Source organism: Urocitellus parryii, chromosome 13 (assembly GCF_045843805.1).
Source record: "Urocitellus parryii isolate mUroPar1 chromosome 13, mUroPar1.hap1, whole genome shotgun sequence".
In the NCBI taxonomy this organism is placed as follows: Eukaryota; Metazoa; Chordata; class Mammalia; order Rodentia; family Sciuridae; genus Urocitellus; species Urocitellus parryii.
The window spans coordinates 8,547,385-8,573,260 of record NC_135543.1 but is presented as its reverse complement, the minus strand read 5'-3'; the positions used below and the strand labels follow the sequence as shown (position 1 = coordinate 8,573,260).

Below are 25,876 nucleotides of genomic sequence, written 5' to 3'. Positions count from 1 at the left end.
TCATGGGTCTATGGCTGCTAAGTTGCAGATCTTGGGATTTAGCTTACATAATTCTTTCTGGGCATGTGTATACTTATGTATAAACACATGCACATACACACCCTCACACAAAAACCAACCTACACACATAAACATCTAATCAGTTTTCTCTGAAGAACCTGGCTAATCTATCCAACCCTCTCAAAAGAGTCATAATTTGGCCCAATTGATTCCCTGCAAGTTCCAGCTTCTTTACATTCAACAATTTTTCCTCTTCTACTAATTGTGTTATGGGGCCCCAAAGAAGTACGTGTGTTTCTATTTAATAACTTCAATTCTGAAATGAAATATATAATTTATTTAACTTACCCTGCATATTAATTTGTAAGTTGACTTACAATAATTTCGCATGTAGGGTAGAGAAAAGGATATGTTGATGAAAAGATATTTCATATTTTATTTATTTATTTAAATTAAGCTACATCTTATTATACAAAGAAGGGACATGATTTCTCATTTCAAAGGAAGACTTAGGAGATGCTGATGAAGTTTAAGATCAGGGCCCCTCTACTTGGACCTCTTCCAGGTTCTTGACATGGAATAGCTGTGGAAATGTTTGGGATCTTGCCAAGTCAGAGTTGAGTAGAAGCTACATGCAGTTTGTAGGCACTGGAATATACTTTTGGAATTGTTTCTCGTGTGTGTGTGTGTGTGTGTGTGTGTGTGTGTGTGTGTTGATGATATGGAAATTGTCTTGACAATGCAGCATAGCTTTAAATAAAAATTACCCAGAAAGTATTTTCCAAGACACCTATGATAGACAAACTTCCAGAAGTGAAAATGCTAAACAGTGAATAGACCTACATGGTAACACTGTGATCTTATTTAATCCCATTTAATTCACACACACATAAAAATGATCAACTGTTCTGGAAGAAAGGCTAAGGTTTCTCTATGAATAAAATATACTAGAAAGTCACTGCCATACTAAAAGTTTATCAAAGCATGTATTTATTTATTATTTATTTATTTATTTATTTATTTATTTATTTATTTATTCATTCATTCCTTCCTTCATTCAGTACAGGGGTTGAACCCAGAGATGCTTAACCACTGAGCTACAACTCCAGACCTTTTTATTTTTTTGAGAAGGGTCTCACTAGGTCGCTTAGAATCTTGGTAAATTATTTGGCTGTTCTAAAACTTGCAATCCTCCTGCTTCTGCCTCCCAAATTTCTGGGATTACAGGCATGAATTACCAGGATCAGCTCATCAAAGTATTTACAATTAAAAATCTAGGGTCATCACTTTGTGATTTTATGGTATTTGTAATCTTTGTGAGTTGTGCTTATCATTCTGAATAAATATTTACTTTCATCCCTAGTTCTTCTTTGTCCCCAAATTGTGAAGAAATCAGAGACCAGACTTCACGAAAGTCCTACTCCCTTTCTGCATGCCCCCTGTCTCCGCGAGGTGGCGCTCCTCCTCGCGGCGCTGGTACCTGCGTGCGCACAGATTGCTAGCGCGGCACCCAGGCAGGTCATCTGACCGGTTTGTCCCCTGTGGCATAATCGCCTTAAGGTTAGAAACACTCTTTCATCCTTCCGGGCTCCTCTGCTACCTCGGTGTCCGATTCCCACTTACAAATGGACTTACTGGGGGGTAGATGAACGCTGCAGGGCTGGAGCAGAAAGTTGCTGAGAGTCGGGACTGCCTTCTTTGCCCTATTTACCACGGTTCCGACAGGTTTTTGTTTTGACTTTCCACCACATAGCAAGCAGGTTTTTGCTGATTCTAGATGTCTGCACTGTTTACCCAAAAAGGCACAAAGCCCCAAAGAAGAAAAGTGATTTTGTCAGCTATTTGGTTGTGAGAAGTAAGCGCAAAGGTCAGACTCCTCTGGCAGCCAGAGACTCCAAGAACGCCATATGTCCATATGTCGGGGGAGAGCTCGGGAAGGCGTTAGCAAACTGTAAGTCACCGATGAGCGAGCAATCATCCGAGATGGAAAGTACGCGGTACCACGTGTGCAACTTCAGGCACCATTTCAGTTCTGAGTGTGAGAAGCAGAGTTCCCTGCGGAGCCCCACTCTGGATGTTAGATTATGACACACGTAAGAAGTGAGTGAGTGGGGTTTGGATTCTTCCTGAAACAGGGGCTCCAATCGGACAAAAGAAGCCCCAGGCCCTGCCAGGCTCAGTCTGCTGGATTAAGAGAGCTCCAAACAGAAGCTCTTTACAATTTCCAGTTAAATTGGAAGGCATAACTGCCCTAATCCTTTTGATTAAAGTGATCTTTCTTTGCTTTTTACGTATTTTAGCAGATTTATTGAAATGCAATTCACATACCATATAATTCATACATTTAAAGTATATAATGCAATAATTTTAATAGATTCACAGAATTGTATGACCTTCACCCTAATCAACTTCAGAGCATTTATATCAGCCTCCCAGGAACCTGGTAGCCACCTGCAGTCAGAACTCATTTTCCTGACCCCTGTGACCCCTGTGGCTTCTGTTGCCACAAACTCATTTCATGCTATAGATCTGCCTATTCTAGGCATTTCATGTAATAAAATTATGGACTGGCTTCTTTTACTTTATGTGATTTTCAAATGATTTCTGTAATCTGCTACATTATCACCATTTTTTTTGTTATAAACCAATAAAGAACATAAACATGCTGATTTTTAAAATAAAAACCTGATTTAGAAAAAATACACATGAGAAAGTTTAACATTATCTTTTCCAATAGAAAAATACTAACATTTAGGTGTTTGAGGCATGTCTGGGCCAAGAGGTAAATTTTTTCAATGTTATTTTCCTTAAATGAAAACTTCAATTTTGGCAAATTCTTGTTCACTATTTCCTGTTTGATAGAGACGTACTAAGTCAGAATCAAAGAAAAACTTCAATTTCTAAAGCCATGCAAGAATTGTAAGATATTCTCTTATTATGACTAAAGTTAGCGTTAATTTTTACTTGATGAAGTCTATGTGTTAGCTTTAGTAAATTATTTCAACCATGATTATTTCATTTGATTTAGTTTCACACTATTGTGATTATTTGCATCTTCAGGCAATATTTAATTAAGAATTAAATGACGTTAATTCTTTTAAAAGTCTGTTTATCTACAACTAAAGATCTAAAATGTGTTTTTTCCACCAATAACTTTGATATGAATAATTTCAACTTCTGTGTGAGCTGAAGGAATCAGGGCTGTGGAGGAGAAAGATGGATCTTAGATAATAATCTGTAAAGTTTTAAGTTTAAGAGCAATATATTATAAGGGAATCACTTTCAAGAAAATCTTGAAGATGCTTCCACATAGTATTTTACTAAAACCACAATAATGATTTGTTTTATATCTGCAATTCATAAAAATATTTATTATACATGATATAAAGAACTCCTGGATGCTGTATCTATATGTATGTATAGACACACATGTCATACATATATAAATGTGTTATATATATGAGTCAAAAGATATATATGTCAAACCTAAAAGTCAGTTAGTTTTAATGTAGTATAGTTTGTATGTAGTAATGTTTTGTTAAGTTATAACAGATTTCTATAATATTTTTAATTAAAACAATTTTTCTGAATTAAAGAACAAAGTGCATTATGCACTTTTGTGTAAAACTTTGAATTTTATATTGTTTCACGATGTTAATCATTTTTTCTACTACTAATTTATCAATAGACATCGTTTCAATCACTTTTGTAGCACATTGGAAGCTACTTAAACTGATATCTAGTCTGCTTTTCTTCTCTGATGGAAAGTAAAGTAAGTGGAGATCTGCAGAGTGTGAAATGCCCCAGTGTGTATGAGAGCTTTGTCAAGACCACACCTACAGCACAAGATTCCTGGTTCTTTTAAAGTATCTTTTCAACTACTCTGCTGTTTTTCTTTGATCAAAATGCTAGAAATTTCATTTGGAGCCTGTGACTAAGAAATTAAATTTACTTCTAGTGGTTTAGTGTATGAAGTCTTTAGAAATGAATAACTCATGAATTAAATAAAAAAGTCATGTTTCCAATTTAAAAATGGAATAAAGGATAACATTGATTTCTATATAAAATTATATTTCTCAGTTATTTCACAAAGTAATTTCTTTATACAGATCACATTTGTATAATCATTTCTCTCTGCATGTATATTATGTAGGTTAGCAGACAATTTCACAAAGAACTATAACATTTTATCTGAAATATATGCTAGATAACTTCTGGATAAGATATAAATTAAACTTCTCAGATGTTTGTTCTTTGCAAGTCATGATCAATCCTATGTTGACCGTATGATGTCCTCGTTAACCTTGTGGAAAAATCTCTTAGAAATAATAATTAAGTTTTTGTAACTCACATTGGCTTTTCCCTGGCCTTTGAGTGACTGTGGGCAAAATTCAGCTATCAGCTGAAATGCATAATCTTGGGTTATTGAAGCCAATACGGGACCTTTACTTCATTGCAAGTGAGAGTCAAGTAGCATACAAAATGGCAGTACTTCTCCTAAATGACTGTTTAATAATTCCCAATAGACACAATGGATGTTATTATTTTTCATACTGTTGATTTTTAATCTTGTAACTTGGTAGTTCAGCTCTTGGAGGCACACCCACACAATATATAAAAGAAAAAAACATGCATTATATAGTTTGTGTCAAAAATACTAATGTCTTTCATAGTTGACAGGTTCTTTTAGTGAATTACAAACATGAAAAGGAGTATATAATAATAGATCTTACACTTTGAGATAAACAGAAATGTTGATACTTACGGTTCTGAGGTATGCTCATTCACAGAGACAGGGTATAGAGTTCATAAGAAGGGAAATTATCATTTAAAATTTTTTTCCCTATGGAAAATTTCAAACACTTTAAAAATAAAAAGAATATCATCACAAACCACAGTGTTTATGTTAGCCATCAATAAAAATTATCATTTTGTAGCCAATCTTGTTATTCTGTACCATCCCCATTCACATTCTTACCATATATTATCCTGTCTGGATTTCTGCATGTGTCTCAGAACATAAGGACTTTTTAAATTTCTTTTGATAAATGTAACCATACCAGTTTAAAACTAAAATTTAAAAACAATGTACTCATATCAAATATTCAGTGTTCAATTTTTTTTCTAATATTGCAATGTTTCTTTTCAAAGTTCACTTACTTGAATCATTAATTTCAGATATTGATTGGATATATGGGTTTTAAAATGTGTAGGGAACCCCCCCCCCATATATCTTTCCCCTTTTTGTCTTTGAATTTATGTAAGATAAGATTTAGCCAGTAAAGCTGAGCTTGGGTTCCACAGGTCGTACCTGTACTGCAGTTTGGTATGTCTCCTGTATTTCTGTAGGTGGTAGCTGGACTTGAGGGATTAGGTGGGACAGGGTTTCAGGACGACAAGTCAGTGTCTTCCCCTAGGAAGACCACAGTGGTTGTCTCCATGGTGTCAACTGATAATGATGCTCATTGACTATATCCATAAATCTAGGAGTTGCAAGATTTTGACATTCGACCAGTTATTTCTGCTTATTAGTTGTGCCTGGGAGAAGGTGGCGGGTTAGAGGGAAGATGCACTTCCCACTAGTGCTTCAGCTCAGGATCTGAACAGGGGGATGCTCCTCGGCCAGGAGGGAACTCACTGAATTCCACATTGGACAGCAAAATAACCACAGAGACACAGAAGCGTAGAACTCAGAACATAATATAAAAATAAAGTGTTAGAGATGCCCCAGCCCACTGCAGAGGGGAAGGGAGCGCAGGAGGGGAGAGCAAAGCTGGGGAAGGAGACTGTCCTGGGGCTCTGCTCAAGAGAGGAGGCAGGTGGAGCCCAGCCTACCCAGAGGCAGTGGGGGAGTCCTGGAGAGAAGAAGGTGATGGTTAAACTCTCAAACAGCAGTTGATACCCTGCAGTTCTCCAGTCCTCAGTGTATTGGTTAGCCAACCTGCAGTTCTCCAGTCCTCAGTGTATTGGTTAGCCAACCTGCAGTTCTCCAATGGTCAGTGTATTGGTTAGCCAACCTGCACATCAGGACTCAGGGGAAAGGTCCCTGGTTTTATTCCTGATATCCAGAGAGTTTTGACTTTGCTAGACTGGTTGCTTTGCCTGCTTTTGTGGAGTTTTGCAGGCTTTTTTTTTTTTTTTCTTTTTGCAGCGCTGTGGAAGGAACCCATGGCCAAAGGCATGCCAGGCTAGTGCTGTACCACTGAGCCACATCCCTGGCCTGAAAACCTTTAAAGTAGCTGTCAACCCTGCACCCTGACCACCTTCCCACAAGTCACCACAGGGGTAGCTACATGGTTTTCAATCCAGATTTCCAAGTATGGTCTTTGTGAATTAATCTGCCTAAGGACAGAACTTTACCAGCAAGTTCTTCTCGCCAAGTGACCTTCCAGCCACTTGTGAAAGGCTTATTTCCAATCTTCAGTGATAGTCTGAAGCATGTGGCTGGGGGGGGGGGGGAGACGTCTAGAGTACCTAACAGGAGATACTTTGAACTATTGGTGTTTCCAGACAAACTAATGGATAGGTCACAGGATCTGTAGCATTTCTGATGGTTTCCAATTTTCCTTTTCATGAAAATATTGGAGCAGGAGCAACTGGATTGATCAGCTTATAGATAATAAAAACCAAATTTTAATACCAAGTCAAAATGTAGCTTTGCCATATACTTAGAAGGATAATAAAACAACACAAAGACTCTGCTGTTACAAAACATTTTCTGTTTCTACCTAACATGGAAGATCGAATTTTTCAGTGCCTACATCAAGAAAAGAAAAAATAAAACTAACGATGATTATTATCTCATTTAATCAATAGTTATTTCACCTATGTATACACAAACTAATCGAAAAATATCTATTCATCGATCTCATTAAGAGATGAATTTCTAGTAAATGATTAGTTTATATTTAATAATTACCTATTAAAACATATAATTTCTTGTTTTCTTAAAACAACTACTCAGTAATTTTTTATTTGTTTTTCTTACATATACATGACAGTACAGAGTATCTTGACATTTTATACATACATGGAGTATAACTTATTCGAATCAGGATCCCATTCTTGAGATTGTACATGATGTGGAGTTACACAGGTTGTCTATTCATATATGCACATCAGACACTTATGTCCGATTCATTCTACTGTCTTTCCTATTTCTATTTCCCCTCCCTTCCCTTCATTACCCTTTGTCTAATTCAATGGACTTCTATTCTCCCCCTCCCACACTTTTTGGTGTTAGCATCTGCATATTAGAAAAAACATTTGGCCTTTGTTTTTGGGGGGATTTATTTCACTTGGCATGATTTTCTCCAGCTCCATCCATTTACTGGCCAATGCCATAATTTCATTCTTCTTTATGGCTGAGTAATATTCCTTGTGCAGATATGCCACACTTTCCTTATTCATTCATCTGTTGAAGGGCACCAAGGTTGGTTTCATAGCTTAGCTATTGTGAATTGATCTTCTATAAAAATTGATACAGCTGGGTCAGTAGTATGCTGAATGTGGTCCTTTGGGTTTATACTAAGGAGTAGGATAACTGGGTCAAATGGTGGTTCCATTCCAAGTTTTCTGAGAAATCTTATTCTGCTTTCCAGAGTGATTACACCAATTTGCAATCCCACAAGCAATGTATTAGTGTGCCTTTTCCCCACATCCTCATCAACATTTATTGTTACTTGTATTCTTGATAACTGCCATTCTTACTGTTGTGAGAGGAAATCTCTGTGTGGTTTTAATTCACATTGGAGGATCTATTCAGAACTGTGAGAGGTGTGTCAAAGTCACGCAGTATTATTGTGTTGTTGTCTACTTGATTCTTGAAATTCAGAAGGGTTTGTTTGATTTATGTAGAAGCTATATTGTTTGGGGCATAAATAATTAAGATTATTATGCCTTGATATATTTTATATATACATAATATATATAATGACATAATGATATACTGTATAATATATATATATATATATATATATATATATATATATATGCAGTATGAAATGTCCTTCTTTGTCTCTTTTGATTAGCTTTGGCTTGGAATCCACTTTATCTGATATGAGGATAGAAACCCCTGCTTTCTTTCGAGATCCACATGGATTATGTTTTCCTCCATCCTTTTCCTTTAGTCAGTGGATGTCTCTGCCTCTGAGGTGCATCTCTTGGAGACAGCATATTGTTGGATTGAATCTGCTGGTCTATGTCTTTTGATTGATGAGTTTAGGCCACTAATGTTCAAGGTCATTATTGAGATAGGATTTGTGTTCCCAGGCATTTTGGCTTATATCTAGTTTTTGGTTTGAATTAGTTTCTGCTTTGGTTGACTGTTCTTCTAGTGTAGTCTTTATTTTTGCTGTGTTCATTTCTTTGATTTTTCTTTTCTTCTTCATGGGGTATTTTATTGAGTATGTTTTGTAGTGCAGTTTTTCCAGGTGTGAATACTTTTAACTTTTCTTTATCATGGAAAGTTTTTATTTCTTTGCCAATTCTGAAGCTGATTTCCCACAGTAAAAACAGTAAGTTTGCAAAAGGTTTTACAGTTTTGAATGATGGAGAGGGAGAGGGAGAAGTGATGTAGCATGTGATGATTATGAGGGAGGACGAGAGACAATAGAAGTAAAAAAAAAAACATTAAAGGAAGAGGGAAAGAGAGAACAGTAAAGATAGGTTGTTAGCAGATGAAAGAAAAAGAATCAAGTAAAACACATGATTGAGAGAAAAATACATATAATGTAGAAATTTTAAAAATTAAAAATAAAAGAATACATAACAAATCTGAAATATACTAATGAAACATCCTAGTCCTTAAAATACCGATCAATGAAAAATTACTGGCTTCAAAAATGCTAGAAATGAGAAATAAATTTGAATATGTATAAATGTCCATGAACTGTTAAGGTCACAATTAAACAGAGAAAAAAAAATGAATAAAAAACTCAATGAAAAGCTCAAGAATTGTTTCTGTTGGAGTTCAAAAGGTTCTCAGCTTCCCTTCTCAGCAGCTTTAGGTGGGGTGGTCTGCAGTGTGATGCTTGCTCCACCTTCAGGGTGGGGTTGCTGGAGTGGGAGAGGAAATCCTGTAGGTAGGACTCCTGCAGGTAGGCTTAGGTGGGCTCCAGGTTCTTCTATGAGTGCCAGTTGGTCTGGAGATTTAAATCCACACACCTCCACAGCCCAGCAATTGCTGGTCCACGATGGAGGACTGCACCCAGGGATCTCCACTGGGTTCTATTTGTGCAATGGCAGAGCGAATTTTTAGCCCACCATGTCACTTGCAGACCCCATGTTTTTCTGGTCTCAGGTTCACTCTACAATATCAATGTCATCCACCATTGTCCTTCTGAATTTTTTGCCAGGCTCATCTCCCCCAGTGGGTCCTGCAAGCAACTGGATTTGGGGGGTGGGCAGAGCTGGAGAGCAGGGTTTCCATGACCAGTTGTCCCTGTTTAAACTTCTGCCCACGTTTGATTTTCTCCTTGTCACTTAGGCACACTCGCTGTGGTACTTGGGTTTGCCAGGAATCACCTCCTCCAGCTGATGGCCCTGGCACGTTGGCTGCAAAAGGGTTCCTTCTTCCTTTGTTCTCTGCACACAACTGAGAGAGACAGGACTTCTTTTCTGCATAAGTATATTGCGTAGCACACCTTCCAGCTTAATTGGGCTTTGTTTTTGGTCTCTAAACTCTCAGTACCCAGACACTCCTGAGGCCTCCTGCAAATGTGAATTCCTTTAATTTCCTTATCCGTCCACTTTGCTCTCAGAGGGGCACCTCTGGCTGTTTCCTCCAGCAACGGTAGTGGGGTAGTGGGTGGTGCTGGGGATTTTTTCCTTATTTTATTATATCCAACCTCCTAAGTCTGCAATCTGCTTTGAATGTCCAGTGATAAATCCCAGTAAATTTGCCCGCACTTTTTTTTTTTCACCCACTTTGCTGAAAAGCTTCTTTCTTGGTTTCATATCACGAAACAGCCAGGGAAGAGGCCATCTCTATTCCACCATCTTGAAGCCTCCCTCATAATAATTATTAAGATGATTCACTACAAAAAACTTGACATTTGGAGCCTTACAGCCACAATATATGCATACATATGTTAAATATGGTTGCATATTATAGGGAAAGACACATTTTAAGCATAAATACATGTTATAATGTGATAATCTGGAAGAAATAAAGTACAAATACATTTTCAAGGACTAAAATTAACGACATTAACTTTGAATACATGGCAATAAATACAAATTTGTAAGGTTGGAGTATCACTGAGAGCAGTAAAGTCGGATATAATTATTTCATTTAAAGTGCCATCATTTCAAATTCACTAGAAATTTTATTTTAAAAGCTAAAAAAAAAAAATATGCACTTTTCTAAGACAAACTTTAAGGGATGGTGAAGTGGGCCTCTATCCCAGCAGCTCATGATGTTGGGGCAGAAGGATCATGAGTTCAAAGCTAGCCTTAGCCATTTAATGAGACCCTGTCTCAAAATAAAAAATAAAAAGGCTGGATGTGGCTCAGTGTTTAAGTTCCCTGTGTTCAATCCCCAGGACCAAAAAACAAAAAAGTAGACAAACACACTTTAAGAATGTAAATGTTAGGCTAACTCTTGACTCAGTGCTGCGCTCCTGTAATCCAGCTACTCAAGAGAATGATGTTGGAGGACAGTAAGTTCAAGGTCGGCCTTGGCAGCTTAGCAAGGTCCTGTCTAATAAAAATAAATAAAATGGGCTGGGGATTAGTTTAGTGATGGAGCACCCCTGGATTAGATAACCACTACCAAAATAATAAAAAAAGAATTTTTTGAAGGATAGATCTGCATGAGAGTCAAAGAGCACAGACCCCTGAGATCATTCACTTATTGTCCTTATTTTGACCTAAAAAATTTAACCAAGCTTTCATTTATCAAAGCTGGCTTTCCTGCTATTATTTAAGGTTGTAGAAAAGAATTAGATAAAATTTACTTTAAAAATTTTCAGCTGAACTATTCTGAGCCATGATCTAAGGCATGGACTACCTCTCTGTGGTGTCTCTGAGTGTGGGGAGACGTCTTTGTGGGTTCATCCTTCACTGAAATTACTTAGAACCCCAACCTGGCTGTTGGATATCCTGGCATTGGAGGGCCATTCCTTCTCACATCCCTCACCTTTTACTATCAGAACCTGGTAAACAAATAAAACTTGGTCTTTTATCCTAAATTAATGGATATTCAATAGTTATCCCAAAGGTCAAATTAAAAACGTGTGCATCACAACAAAGACAATGAGAAGAGTCTTGGAAAAGCACTGGCCAGGGCCAATTCGATTACAATTTCAAAAATCTACTCACCTTCAGTGTGAGAAGAGATTTGGGGGCAAGGATGATACAGACACTCTCAAATTTGTCTTGGTCATCCAGAGAGAAGTGGGTGGTTTCCTATGCTCGTTGGGGGAGGAGAAATCGGGAGAGTTGAGAAATACACAGGATGAAAACATGGCAAAACCTGGTGATTAGTTAAATGTTGTGGATGTGTTGGGGTGCCGGGGACATGACCGAGAAGGAGAAGTTAACAGATTCCTGACATTGTCAACCAGGTGGCCGTTCATTAGGACACAAACAAGCAGGAAGAAAAACGTAGGGGGAAAATCTATGACGTCATCATCTTTGATTTAGGACCATAAAGAGAGGCTTGAACAGTAACAGAGCGATGGTGGCTGAAGCCAAAGGAGGAGATGGGGTGACACAGGGTGGGTTATCCAATAAAGCACATGAGGCTTGGCGGAACGACACCAGGCAGGACAGATGGAAAAGGAGGAATTGCACAGAAATCTAGAAGGAAGGGAGAAGAATTAGCTTTTTTTTTTTTTTTTTTTTTTAAAACCTGAGTCTGAGACAGGATATTTTCAAAACCATGTGTACTTCTGTCGAGGATTCAAGTAAGAGAGGGTGAGATGTGGGTGTAGGAAGGCCAGGGGAAGGCTGAAGCGAGTGGAGAACCGAGGGAGAGGGAAAGGTGGGGAGAAGGTGTCCGCAGAGCTCCAAGGGCATTGGCAGACAGAAAGAAGAGGGGGAGCCAAAGCGCCCAGCCTGGAAATAAGGAGGATCTTCTCCCCTGGACCTCCCTCAGTCACTTGTCCCCAACCTAAATGAGAAGTACTGAGGAGTTACATAGGAAACCTTAGGAAAGAGATCAAATCCTGAGGGCAAGTGGAATAATGAGCCTTCAATTCTAGGAGTTATTTAAATTCCTTAACAAGAGAAAAGAAGGAAAGACTCCTGTAGATGCATGCACAGTGGTAGATTTCATCTTAAGTATTTGGAAATCTTGGCAATGCATGGCTTCTTCTGCATGAAGGGAAGCTGCAGGATCCTTTACCAGAGCAATGGGAGAGATGGCGAGTCTGGTGTTCAGGGGAGATTGAAAGGTGCTGTATTGTTAATGATATTGACATCAACATTCCACACGTTATTTCACAAAGAACAGAATTTCGCAATCTGCCTTAGTTATGTAATCCTTGCAGACCATCCTGACAGATAAAATGACAGGCAAAATGAAAATAAATGGATGGGTTAGATTATATTTTTGTGCCCTTTTGTTATGAATTTTTCTCTTCCTACCATATTTGGATAAGTAGAAAAAATTTTATTGATATGATATACAATATTTTCATTTTTTAGACATCATCTTGAGATTATTTTTCAACCCATGCTTATCTTGATTCACAATACACATTTACATATAATGTAGATAATTTTCCAGAAACAAATCATGGCAGATATTTCTGAAGTCACAGACGTGGCAGGTTGCCTGGTTTAACTTTCTGTAAACACTGCAGCATGAAAAGTGAGTTTTTAAAGAGTAATTTTGGAAATATACTTCAGAGCAACCTTGGGGAAAAAAAGACCTTACAAGAGAATATACTAAATAAATATTAAATAAAAGGACATGAACTTAGAAAATGCTTTCTGATGCTGACTCACTCTCTTTATCTGGTACCTGCTATTTCTGTCACTTGCAATTTAACTAATGTGACATGTCATTTGTGGATGACATTCATAATGTTTCTAAATTAATCGTCTCTAGCATCCACAAGCCCACTGCTTTCAAATTTCAGTTTCTAAATAGATTGTTACAACTCCATTAATCTAAACCTAAAGTCAAAGAGGTAAGTGACAAAATTAAAGTGAGTTCCAGTTGAAACTCAAAACTGCAAAATAATCAATTTAACTCAGTTTTTCAAGTAGAAAGTAGTTGTTTCATTAATTTATCAGTTTTCTCTGCTATATATTACTTTAGTAGCTTCAGATGCACACTGCGTCATTTCTTATATTTAGTTATTTTCCCTCTTCTGTGCTTTTAAGGAGCACTGAGACGGACAGGGTGGCTGAGCAGGAGATGAGGGGGGAGGGATGGTACAACCAAGTGGATAAAATAACTTTAAAGTGCGTCTTTTGCTGATTGGGAACTTGCTAACGGGATCTGAGCAGAGAGAAATTACAGGATCTGAATTACTTTCTAGAGCTTTCTTTGGCTGCTGTTTTGAGAAAGAGAGCATGGGGCCACACGTAGAAACAGAAGGATGGAGGCTACTCCTATGCTAAGTGAGGGATCCTGGCAACTTTTAATCAGAATAGCAGTGGTGGATTTGGAGAGAGGTAACTGGATTTATAATTGTTGTAAAGGCTCAGCTGATGAACCAAATTGATTTGCTTTTAATTTGGATGGCACATGAGAGGATTGAATTAATGTATCCAGTATTGTTGACCTGGTCCACGGGGAAGATGGGATTGATATCTGCTGAGTTGGTGAAGACTGATGGACCAACAGGTTTGAGGGAGAAGTTCTGACTTTGGCTTTCCAAGGTGTTGAGTTTGAGATGTCTACAAAGATGAGAAATTGGAACCTGGAAATATATCTCAAGTTCAGTAGGAAAAACAGGCTTCAAATAGACATTTGGAGACGGTCAGCATTTTGATTAGTGCACAATGCCACCAGGATATGTGAGCTGACCTAAGGAGCAAATGTGTGACGTTCACAGGGGCAAGGATGAACCTTGGGACACTCCAAAATTCTATTCTGTATTCCAGCCCATCCGGGAAATCTGTCTAAAGATACATTGTGGAATTTCTTAGGGGACGATCTTTTATTATCTTTAAAACTTGTATTTGCTCTGTCATAAACTTCTGAAATTTATGAATGCAATGTACTAACTGGGCACAGTGACACATGCCTGTAATCCCAGCAACTCAGGAGGATGTGAAGAAGGAGGATCACAAGTTCAAGCCCAGTCTCAGCAATTTACCAAGACCCTAAGCAACTTAGCAAGGCCCTGTCTGAAAATAAGTAAATAAGTAAATAAGCAAATAAATAAGTAAATTAAATAAAAAGGCCAATAGACAATGCAAGTATGGCTCAGTAGTTAAGTTCCTCTGAGTTCAATCCCAAGTACCAAAAAAAAAAAAAGTAAGGAAACTAATGCAGTATACTCTTGCCTTTTCCTGAAGATACTAGTTACTTTTAAAATCAGTGTATTATTTTATTCCGTAGTTTGTGTCTTCTTGTTAGTGTCTCCCCTGCCACCTGGCATTCTGTTTCTTAATCTTGGTGTTAGCCATTTTTTTCCCCTTTCTTCTTGCTCCTGGGGTCTTTGAATGTTCAGAGAGCTTTGATTTTGACATTGACATTGATGAGTGAAAATAGAAATTTTAAAGTGTCTGGTGTGGATTTCCTTTGCTGTTGTTTAGGGAAATTTACATTCTGACTCCTTTAGACAATGAGAAGATTTATTGATTGACATAGTTTCTTGTGGATTAAAAGCTAAGCCTTCTGAAAGTAAGCCAGGGCCATCAAGTGTCCAGAGGAAGCTGAATTTTCTTTTGGTGAACCCAACTCAAAAAAACAGTTTAACTCTTGCAGCTCTCCATTTCCTCTGTCAAAGTGACTTTCCTTTTATTTTACCTTGGATTAATGTCACACTACTTAACTCACATGGTAGTGGGTTGAACATGCAGAGACCAATGGTCATAAATTCTGCAGTATCTCTTGCTCTGACTCTCAGCTCTCCTGAGCTGTCTTCATGGTGCCAACTGAACCATTTGGGCAGTGTTTGGGAAATCAGCTCCTGTCCCTAGTGTACTCCATTGCCTTTGAATTGGGACTCTGGCCTCTTCGACTATGCTTCCTCTACTATCTATCAGCTTATTGCTTTTCAGAAAATTATTTTACTGGATTTTATCTTTATAACTACAAATGCAGTGTTGAATTCAGATGCAGGTAATGGATTCAGTAAAAAGCCTCTTAAAGTTTTCTCCCTCTAGTTAGTAACTTTGTAGATTACAAAGATGCTTATGCTTCTTTAAAATATGGTTCATGCCAGGCATGTTGGTGCATGCTTATAACCCCAGAGGCTTGGGAGGGTGAGGCTGGAGGATCTCGAGTTCAAAGCCAGCCTCTGCCAAAGCGAGGCACTAAGCAACTCAGTGAGACCCTGTCTCTAAGTGAAATACAAAATCGGGTTGGGGATGTGGCTCAGTGATCGAATGACCCTGAGTTCAATCCCCAATAATAAAAAAGAAAATATATGGTTCATTTTTCTGTAGAGTAGGGATAGTAATAGCAGTGCCTAACACTTGGGTCACTACCAGCATGAACTAAGACAGTGTTTCAAGTTCAGTTCCTGGAGACTAGAACATACTGGTAATATTATCAGCATTAACAATGTCATGAATAATCCTGTTTTTAAATTTTTGAATAGGCTGTATTATATTGTCTTGTGTATTCTAATTTATCATGAGATTATATACAAGTTATATATAATTCATGATGAAACATTTACCTGTATGATATAAGGAAGAAATACATTAATAAAATAGAATAGCATGTATGTATAGCTACATATTTTATATATTTATCAAATTTCATATTTCTGCTAAAATGTCTAATTATAAGAACAGGTGTGGAGAAATATCACCATTTATGTTAATAGTATTCAAATTCCTAGGTTTTTATACCTGTTCCTAGGTTTTATTGGTATTTTTCAGGTATTTTTAGATGTTTTATATACATTTTACCAACCCAAGCACCACTTATATATTTTTTTCTCCAAGTTTGCCTCCGCTACAATCAATTTAATATTTATACTTTATGTTAAATGGATATGTCTGATTATAAAAAGCACTGAGGTATTAATATTCTGGACTAAAGATCAGAATTAATTCATTAATTTGGAAGTCAACTGACCCATTGTTAGGAATATGCAGAGGTAAGTGAGTTTTGTCCACTTTTCAATTGAAGGATGAGATTTATGGAGACTTGCTGATTTTTTTCTGTAACAAATCAGTATTTTTCAACTACAAGCATTGTAATAAATGGTCCAACTACAATAGTTATAATAGCAACAACAAGGCCTGTCAGAATCCACATGGAAAATAAAAAAAGATTTAAAAAAATTGGAAAGATTAATGGGCATTCGTCTGGAACCAGCTAGCTTTTGTGATTATAGTTCGAACTTTGTTTTTCAGCCTGACATTCTTCACAGTCAACATGAAAGTGAAACAGGAGGAATTTCAGGAGATATAAAGGAAAAATCTACACCTCAAAACAGCAAGGACAGAGTCATCTGTGAGCTAAGAGCAGAGGTAAGGTATTGGATAAAGGGTGTGACATTATTAAATCACACTTGAAAATTACTAAATTATATACCATTTTAAATTGCACAAGTGAGGTTAATTAATGAGGGTGAGTGCTGCTTGTATAGTAATAAGCTTATATACTTTATGTAAGATTCTTTGGAATGATACTCCTAACTAGATGTGAGCTATCTGAGCAATCCAATAGATAATGCAAGTCTTATTGTGAGTAAATATCTATTGAAAGTTCAATCATCTGATGGAACATAGTGTTAACTTATTTTCAGAAACAATGACATACAAAATATGTGGCATGTGGATTCTGGTGACATTACCAATGCTATTAACAGCTAACAACACTGAGACATAGGATAAATTCACATTGGTTATAGCTAATTGATTTATTTTCCGTTCTGACTAGCAACTGCAACAGATAAATTTTCATGGATTTGTAAACTCAGAGTGTTTTTCCTGTCTTAGATACAAAGAAGGAATTATTGTTCTTGGACATAGGAGGAGGGGTTGAATTATTTATATTTCATTGAAACTGCGTTGCGTTAAAATAGAAAATAGCAAATTATTTATTTTATAAAGGGTGATTCTGGACAAATGCTTTGGATACAAATGTATAGGAACAAGTTAGGAAATGGAAAAGAAGTTGGTGAAAATATAGGCTTGGAGGAAGGTGATTTGTATGAGGCATTTCGTTTCCTAAAAAATTCTTCGAAGACAGAGCTCATGCTGGAGTGTATTTTATGTCAGATGAACCAAGTGCATTGGGAAATGCATAGATTTGGGAGTCAGAAGCAGCAGAATCATCTTCTGATTATTTTGTTGAATTCCTTAAGCCCCTCTGTGTCTGAGTTTACAGAGATGGGAGTGATATTAGTCACAGTCATTACATAGGGGCTTTAAAAACAAAAATGTGCCTGGGGAAAACTTGGTGGAGAAGAGTTCTTGTACTTTGGTACTCAGCCCAGCTGTTCTGGAAAGTGGGGGCTTCAGGTCTTGCCTGCACTGCCTCTCCCTGCTGCTGGGGTGTCCTTCACCCCTCCTCCTCAAGACGCCTGGCAGGTGTTGGGACCAGGAATATGCACCAACAGATCCAGATGAGAAGGTGACTATTGAAAACAACCGCTTTTCAGTCAAAGGAGAGAAGGATGGCTCTTGTGCCTTTTGTTTCTAAGAGACATCCAATCCTCAGGAGAGCTGCCACTTTCCCTGGGCTCTGCGCTCTCAAGAGCACCTTTGATAAAGCACTGCTGGACATGCAGCTAACACCAGAAACAGAGGAGGGAGACCTGTCAGACTGCTTCCTGCAGCTCTCCTCAAAACCAGGGGCGTGGGTGCATACACGCGAGCGTGTGTAATGTTTTTAAAGAGCAGTTTTAGTTTCACTGCAAAAATTGGCAGGAAATAGAGTTTATATATTCACCCCTCTCTGTACAACATCTCTCAGGATTATGGTGCTCAGTAAAATCGATGAGCCAACGCCGACGCATTATCAACTGAGTCCAGGGTTTGCATTAGGTTTCACGATGTGTTGTACATTCTGTAGGTTTTGGCAAATGTCTAATCCCAAGCATCTATCCTAAAACTCCTGTATGTTCCACACCTTATCCCTCCCTCCCCTGAAACCCTGATGACCACTGATCTTTGCTTTGTCTCCATACTTGCCTTTTCCAGAATATCCTGCGGTTAGAATCATATAGTGTGTTGTATTTTCCGATGAACTTCTTCAACTGAGCAATATCTATTGAAGGTTCATTGACATCCTTTTTTGGTGGCTTGATAGTTCATTTCTCTTTAGTGGTGAATAATATCACATTGTCTAGATATACCACGTTTTGTTTATCTCTTTTGAAAAATATCTCTATTGCTTTCCTATTTTTTCTACTATACATAAAGCTCCTATAAAATTTTTTTCTGCAAGTTTTCAATTGGAAATAAGTTTCAACTCCTTTGCATTAATACCAAGGATGTCTATTGCTGAATCATATGGTAATTAGAGGTTCAGTTTTGTAAGAGACTGACAAACTGTCTTCCAAAGTGGCTGAAGCACTTTGCATTTGCTCCACATTGTCACCAGAATTTGATGCTTGGATTTTGGAAATTCTAGTGGTTTTGCAGGGGCATGTTGTTGAGATTATAGTCTAAAGTTTCCTAGTCATGTGGGATACTGATGTTTGTTCCTATGCCTGTTTGTTATCTTGTCATCTGTGATGGGTTTTGTGTTCATATCTTTTGTCAACTCTTAAGTAAGCTTGTTTATTTTCTTATGATTGGGCTTTAAGAGTTCTTTGTGTATTTTGTTTAACAGTGATCTGCCAGATCTGTGTTTGGCTAATATTTTCTCCTAAACACATAAAACTTCAAGAGTATGCATTAAAGAGGATCAAATGTAAATAAAATTTGCAATATTTTTTAAAAGTTAACAACTTTAGCCCAAAGAAGTTAATTATAATAAATCTTTTGAAAAATGATGTGATTATTTTAGGATGATCATATCCAATTGTTTTATTTTAAACATTTCCATATCTAAGAATGTTTATTATAGAAATAATTAGAAGGTATAGAGAAGTAAAAAAAAAATATACATATTAATGTATTTGCTTATATATGTATAAATAGATATACAATATATATATATGTATATGGTTTCTTAAAATCACACTTTTTTATGTTCACATAAAATTGTGTAACTATATCAATTTTATTAAAATATAAACCATTTTTTAAAAATGGGTTCTTGCTTTTAGATATACAATCAAGACTGTAATAAGTAGCCTCATGCAAATAAATACATTTAAAAATGGCTTAAATTCCTCGAAGTAGAATGGCTTGGTCAAGAGGATGTTTATTTTTGAAATCTTTTATACACTCTGCCAAATGCTCCATTAGAAACATTACATCAATTTACATTTTCACTAAGTATATCTAAAACTCTATTATTCACAAAGCAAACCTTAAAGACTCAGTAAAAGAGCAGAGGCTTTCCACCTAGGCAACCTGGGAAACAACTGGCAGTCTGGTGTGCTCCTGGGGTTTTCCTTGGGCTACACTACAAAGATGTTGGCCGTCTGGGAAGACCAATAGGTAGAGACAGATGAAGAAACAAAAGCCATAATGAAAATGTAACCTAAGTCGGTTTGCTTTTGCAAAGGACCTGGGAAGATGAAGGCAAAAGTTTGAGGAGAGTAATGCTTGAATCCAACCAAACTCACGGGGGAAAAAAAAAAAAAAAGAGCCCCACCTCCCACCTCCACTCCTGCTAGAAGATGCTGAGAGGGGAGGACATCATTTCATCCTGGTCAGGTGGTAAGAAGTTCCCCAATCCTCCTTGGGAGGATTGTGATGGTTTAGATGAGGTGTCCTCCAAAATCTCATGTGGGAGACATGCTAGAATTTCCAGAGGTGAAGTGATGAGATTATGAGATACTTAACCTAATTTATGGAGTGGATTAATCCACTGAAATAGATTAATTGGTTGGTAACTGTATGTAGGTAGGGTGTGTCTGGAGGAAGTAGGTCATTGGGAGTGTGCCTTTGGGGGTCTCTATTTTGTCCTTGGGTAGAGGAGCTCTCTCTGTGTCCTGGCTGTCATGTTCTGAGGTGATCTCTTCTGTCACCCTCCTGCCATGATGTTCTGCCTTGCTTCAGACCCGGAGCTTTGGAGTCAGCTAACCATGGGATGAACCTTTGAAACCACGAGCCAAAGTAAACCTTTCCTCCTCGATGTTGTTCTTGTTAGGTTATTTGGTCATGGCCACAAAAAAGGTAACTAAATTGGACTGTCATTGCTAGCTGGCAGTAACGAGGCCCCCCAAGCTCTGGTGGTGTCCGAGGAAACCCCATGCAGAACTATCTGGATGAGGTCCAGCAGGCAGAAAAAAACTGCTGTCATGGCCCAGCAGTGAAAGGAGACTCTGAGTTGGGCCTCAGGGAGGCCAAGTGGCAAGTCAACCCTCATCTTCCAGGGGTTATCAGTGGGACTTTTCTATAGGGTCCAGTTTTGTGACATAATACCCCACATATACACAACATAATCAATGTTACTCATTGAATGTTACAAATTGAATGTTACTCATCCTATCTCAAAGCAATCAATCAACAGATGCCACCCCTGAAATGGCAACAATGTTTAATTATTTGGCAAGAATTTTAGACAACACTCAGTAAGCAGCTGGGAGTTAAATACATTTCTTAAAAAAATGGTAAGCCTTTTAGTAAATAAATTGAAAGTTGAAGCAAATACATGGAAGACATAATCAAAGAAACAGTGGAAAACTTAGGCGCAAAGAGCACACTGAAAATTTTAAAATTAAGAATGGAGGAGACAAAAGAGAATCAATGAACTTGAAGGCAGACTAGTAGAAATGATCCTGTCTGAACAACAGAAGGAAGTTGGCTACAAAAAAAAAAAATGCATCCTCAGGGACATGGGGAACATATAACAAAAAATCTGTTTATATATCCTTGGTGGTCATTATCAGAGAAGTAGCACTGGGCGGGAGAGTACTGAAAAGATGAGTGAAATTTAGGGAAAGGGTCAAAATTACAGCCCAGAAGCTCAGCAGACTCCAAGGAGCATAAATCCAAAGACACCCATCATCAAGCCACATGGTAGTCAAGCTCAAGGGAAGCTGGGGGGAACGTCCTGACCTCATCATGGCCAAGCCTTGTCCCACTGCAGGGACGAGCAGTCAGCAGGCATCACACGTCCCACCAGAAACCCCGGAGGTCAAGGCAGAAGCAGCATGCCAGTGTTCAAGTGTAAAAGGCCCGCCAACTGAACACGCAGTGCCTGAAGAAACGTTCTTGAGGATACCCGGAGAGCAAACGGAACGTGACTCTAGCAAATCAGCACGTGAAAATGTGTCATCGAGAAAATTCAGACAGAACGACCATGAGATGTAACTACAGAGTGGCTAAAATTAGAGTAAAATAGCCACAGCCCTGCGCACCAGTGAAGAAGCAAAGCCACAGGCCACTCATCTATTGTTAGGGGAGCGTGAACTGACGAGAGCGCAGTGGAGAAGAGTTTGGCATAACAACTATCCTATGATGAAGCAGAGAACACCTGGGCATTTACGTTCTTAGGAAAGAAACTCAGATTCACAGGAAACTGCAGGTGAATGTGTATACGGATTTAATTTGTAAATTCCAAGACCTGGAAACCACACTTAAGACCTTCAATGAGTGAAAAATCAAACAAACCGTAGCTGAATATTCTTCAGCAATAGATCAAAGTGAACTCCCCATTCCTGAACCATCTCCAAGAGCCTCCAGAGAAGTACACTGAGTGGGGATTGTTAGTCCCAAAGACTGCATAGTCTGTGATTTTATTTACAGAACAATTTTTGAAGCAACAAATTTAGAAACGGAGATAGATTTGTGGTTACCAGGGAGGCAGGCGTGTAGGAGTGGCCGATGTGACCCTTTATGGGGATGGAAACCCTCTGCCTTTTGACTGCCTTGTCCATGTTGGGTTGTGGTGTGTGCTGGAGTTGCAAGGTATCATCACCGGGGAAAACAGGGGAAGAGACACATGGATTTACCTGTATACCTTGCAAATGCCTGTGAATCGGCAATTATCTCAGAACGAAAATTCATTTCAAACACCCTAGTCCTCTTCCAAATGTATGCCAAGTTCCACCTTTTCATGTACTTTTCTGAAAATATGTCTCCCACATTTTCTTACCATTCCAGGATCCAAGAGATCCAGGTCTAAGTTTTTATCTTAACAGTATCTAGTGTTTGGCTTCTCAGTAATTATACAGGTCGTCTGAGATTGTTTGCTTATGAGTTTGTTTGCAAACTGGTGTTAACAGCTTATCTAAAAGATGAATTGATTCTTATATGTAATAAGTAAAAGTGGGACACAACATGTAGTAAGTACTCAATAAATATGTCTCTCTTTCCATTCACATTTCATTTAGTATATTCTACATTGGCCAGACTATCCAGATTCTGAGATATTAGTAACATTATACATAATCTTGTCAGAATGCTTCCACCTCCCTGTGTTTACCCTCCACTTAATTGTAGGCTATTCTGAGTGTAAAGGTACTGTCTTACAGCAAGTGCAATTCCTGCAGTTTTGGGTGCCAAATACACTCTCCTGATATTATTTTTTTCCCAAGCCAGATTCATATACAATCCTCCATGCATAGGTTATGTGTTGATCCATAGGCTAATCTTTGAGAATTTTTTGGACAAAGACTATGAATGTCTTGAACTGGAAAGAACCTAAGGTACAATTCCTTGTTTCAGATGCCTGTTCTGAGATGTTAATGAATCACGCACAGTGGGCTCTCCTTGAGTGATCTCTCCGTGGTACATTTTGTCTGATACTTTGTATTTAAGTCTTTTCACATAGTACAATAAAATGTTATTAAAATGGTTTCTTTTCTTCTCAATCCTAAATGAATGCAGTATGATATAAATTGAAGGTACCAAATGCATCATTTTTTCCTCACTTTCAAAATGTCTGTAGTTATCCCCTTTTAAAATGCTGCTTCCAAATTGGAAACAAAATACTCAAATAGGTAAGATGTTAAATTTAACTTGTGATTATAAAAGTAGTCTTCTTTATTTTGCTTATGCAAGAGAAGACATAAACCTTTGGCTACATTATTTTGTTTTTCACATCCAGTAATATTGTATTACTGATCAGGTCTTTGAAAGGGGATTTTCTCCACAAGAGTGCCTTTCTATGTACATAGACAAAATGCAGCAACAGAGACATAAAAAAAAAAACACCCCAAACATCAGCATCGAAAATAACTAGGTGCATTCTCATTCATCCATGGTCTTATTCAGTCATTTATTCAACAACTACTTCTCCAACATCTTCCATGTGTTTGGTACTGCGATCAAGCAGTGAGGACTCCCTAGAGTGGTTTGGTATCAAGTACGGAGGTCTTCGGGATGCAGGGTGGCCACAGGTGGATACACAAACAAGCCAGAGGGAAAGTGGTGTGTCAGGTCTGATAGGTAAGGTAGAGAGATTTATACAAGCACAGAGACATTCAGCTGTGAAAGCTGAACTGCCTTCATACAGTGAGGTACAAAGGCAGGCCTGTGACGGAGGGTAGCCAATGAGACAGTGAGACTGCAGGTCAGTAGGAAATCAACACTACGAAAGGCCGGCACTTTGAGTACTGATGGTGAAACAAAAAGCCCTTCCTCGCCCTCTTGGACTACTGTAGATGTTAGGAAATGTTGACGTGAGGAATACTTTGAAAATCCGAAGAACACACTGTTTTTAGTTTAAGCTGAAGAAAAATGCTGAAGGCAGAAAAATGTTTTTATTTTGTGTTAAAAATGAAAAAAATCTTAAAAAATGTTTTCTTAAATTATGAACTCTCTCTTTAATACTTCAAATATTGTAGAGTACCCAATGTGTTAGGATCTAGCCGTTCAAGAGTGTGGTAGAAATGGTCCTGCCCTCAGAGCACTGCCTTCAGGGAGGGACGTGGTATTCCTCTAAGTCCTAAGGGCACCTTTCCCACTTTACTGAAGCTACACACCAGATGGGCCTGGGAGTCGGAGGATTGGCCTAGTCAGAGTCAGAGATGATACACTGGAGATTTTATTTACTGATATGGTTAAATAATATCATCTTTGACTAAAAAGGTATTATATGATCAGAACTCTGGTATCATTATACTTTAATTTTCTGAGATAGTCACAGTAGGTGTTGATCTGAATTGATGTACATCTCTCATACCTTGATTCCTCTTACTGATATACACATTTTAGCAAAGAGATTTAGGTTGCTGAGAACACTATGAATGTGTCAGAAATGATTCTACAGTTTTGACACATGATACTGTCATTTGTAAGAGGTTCATTCAGAAGCCTGTTAGTGATACTACGGACTTAAACATTCCGAGTTCATATTGACAGAACGCAGGGAACAAAATCTACAAAAGGAAATTTGGTACAAGTAGACCCTTAGAGCAAAACAACAGCCTGGTGAAACTGAAAGTCACACTGTCACAGATGGATCCACTTCTGGGCACTAGGTACACACAAGCCTCAATACTGTAGTTGTCCAAGGCTGAGACTATCACTTATCCTGCATTCACTAAAATCTGATAGATACAAACTTGAATACTGGGTGAAACCCTGTGTGATAATTTATCCAGGAAATATCAGATGTCTTGAATGACACATTTCTTTCAAGAAAAGTTGTGAACCATATGGAGTGCATTAAAGTCTTTAAAACTTCTTTTTTCAGACATTCCATCAGGAGTGGTCATTCTTGGCCAGGTGTGGTGATGCACAGGCCTGTAATCCCAGAGGCTCAGGAGGCTGAGGCAAGAGGATCTCGAGTTCAAAGCCAGCCTCAGCAAAAGAGAGGCGCTAAGCAACTCAGTGAGACCCTGTCTCTAAATAAAATCAAAATAGGGCTGGGGATGTGGCTCAGTGGTCTAGTGCCTCTGAATTCAGTCCTCAGTACTAAAATTAAAAAAAAAAAAAAGAAGTAGCCATTCTTTGTGAGCCAGGATTGTGGGAAAGGTCTCTAGCTAAATTTACTTACTTAATTACAATCTGAGGTTTATTGACAATAGCAGTTATGTTTTTTCTTTTTTTTTTACTTGCTTCTGCTGGATGACGTGATGGGAATAGAAGGGATTACATTAGTTCAAACTGTTTAAAATAATAGGTTTTCTTAGGTTAGTCCACTTCTCTTCAAAGTCCTGCACATGGTAGTGCCCACCCCAGGGCATCTGGTACAATTCTCGATGCCTTCCACAGAAGACCTTCCTCCACAAGACCTGCCCAGCGATGCCCTGCAGGTCTCACCCTCTCTGCGTGTTTCTGGTCACAATGCGTGTTTGAGGGCACACAGTACGAGTCATGCCTGTTACGGGGCCACAGTCAGACAAGACACATGTGCACCAAGAGGCCCTCTACATTTCCCTGTCCTCATTGCCACCCATTCCTCCCAAAGCTTTGAATTCAAAACCAATTTACTAAAACCATTAGAGTACAGTTGTGTTTGACAATGACACAAAGTCCTAGTAAAATAAATATTCTGTCGTATTTTAGAGGAAATTGATTCAGAACTTTCCCATTGTTATTCTCAAAAACATTTCCCTTGGGAAACATATTTTCATACAAACAGAACTTCTGATAATATGGGCCTTAAACCAAACAGGCAATTGCACTTGTTTTCTTTTGCCAAAATCCCAAGTTAATAAAAACAGGACATAAAAAGTTCTGTCACTTTAGATGCTAGAATTCTTACCTTCATTCTGCAATA

General features: G+C 38.1%; 1 protein-coding gene across 1 annotated transcript in view; it reads left to right on the top strand.

The window, feature by feature from the left end:
• The window catches only part of Ccdc102b (coiled-coil domain containing 102B), a 280,080-nt gene that overhangs the window by 50,373 nt on the left and 203,831 nt on the right, over nt 1-25,876 (top strand). The window contains exon 5 of the mRNA XM_026388692.2: nt 16,495-16,611. Coding sequence (XP_026244477.2) covers nt 16,495-16,611 — 117 coding nt within the window. The remainder of the gene's footprint in view (nt 1-16,494; nt 16,612-25,876) is intronic.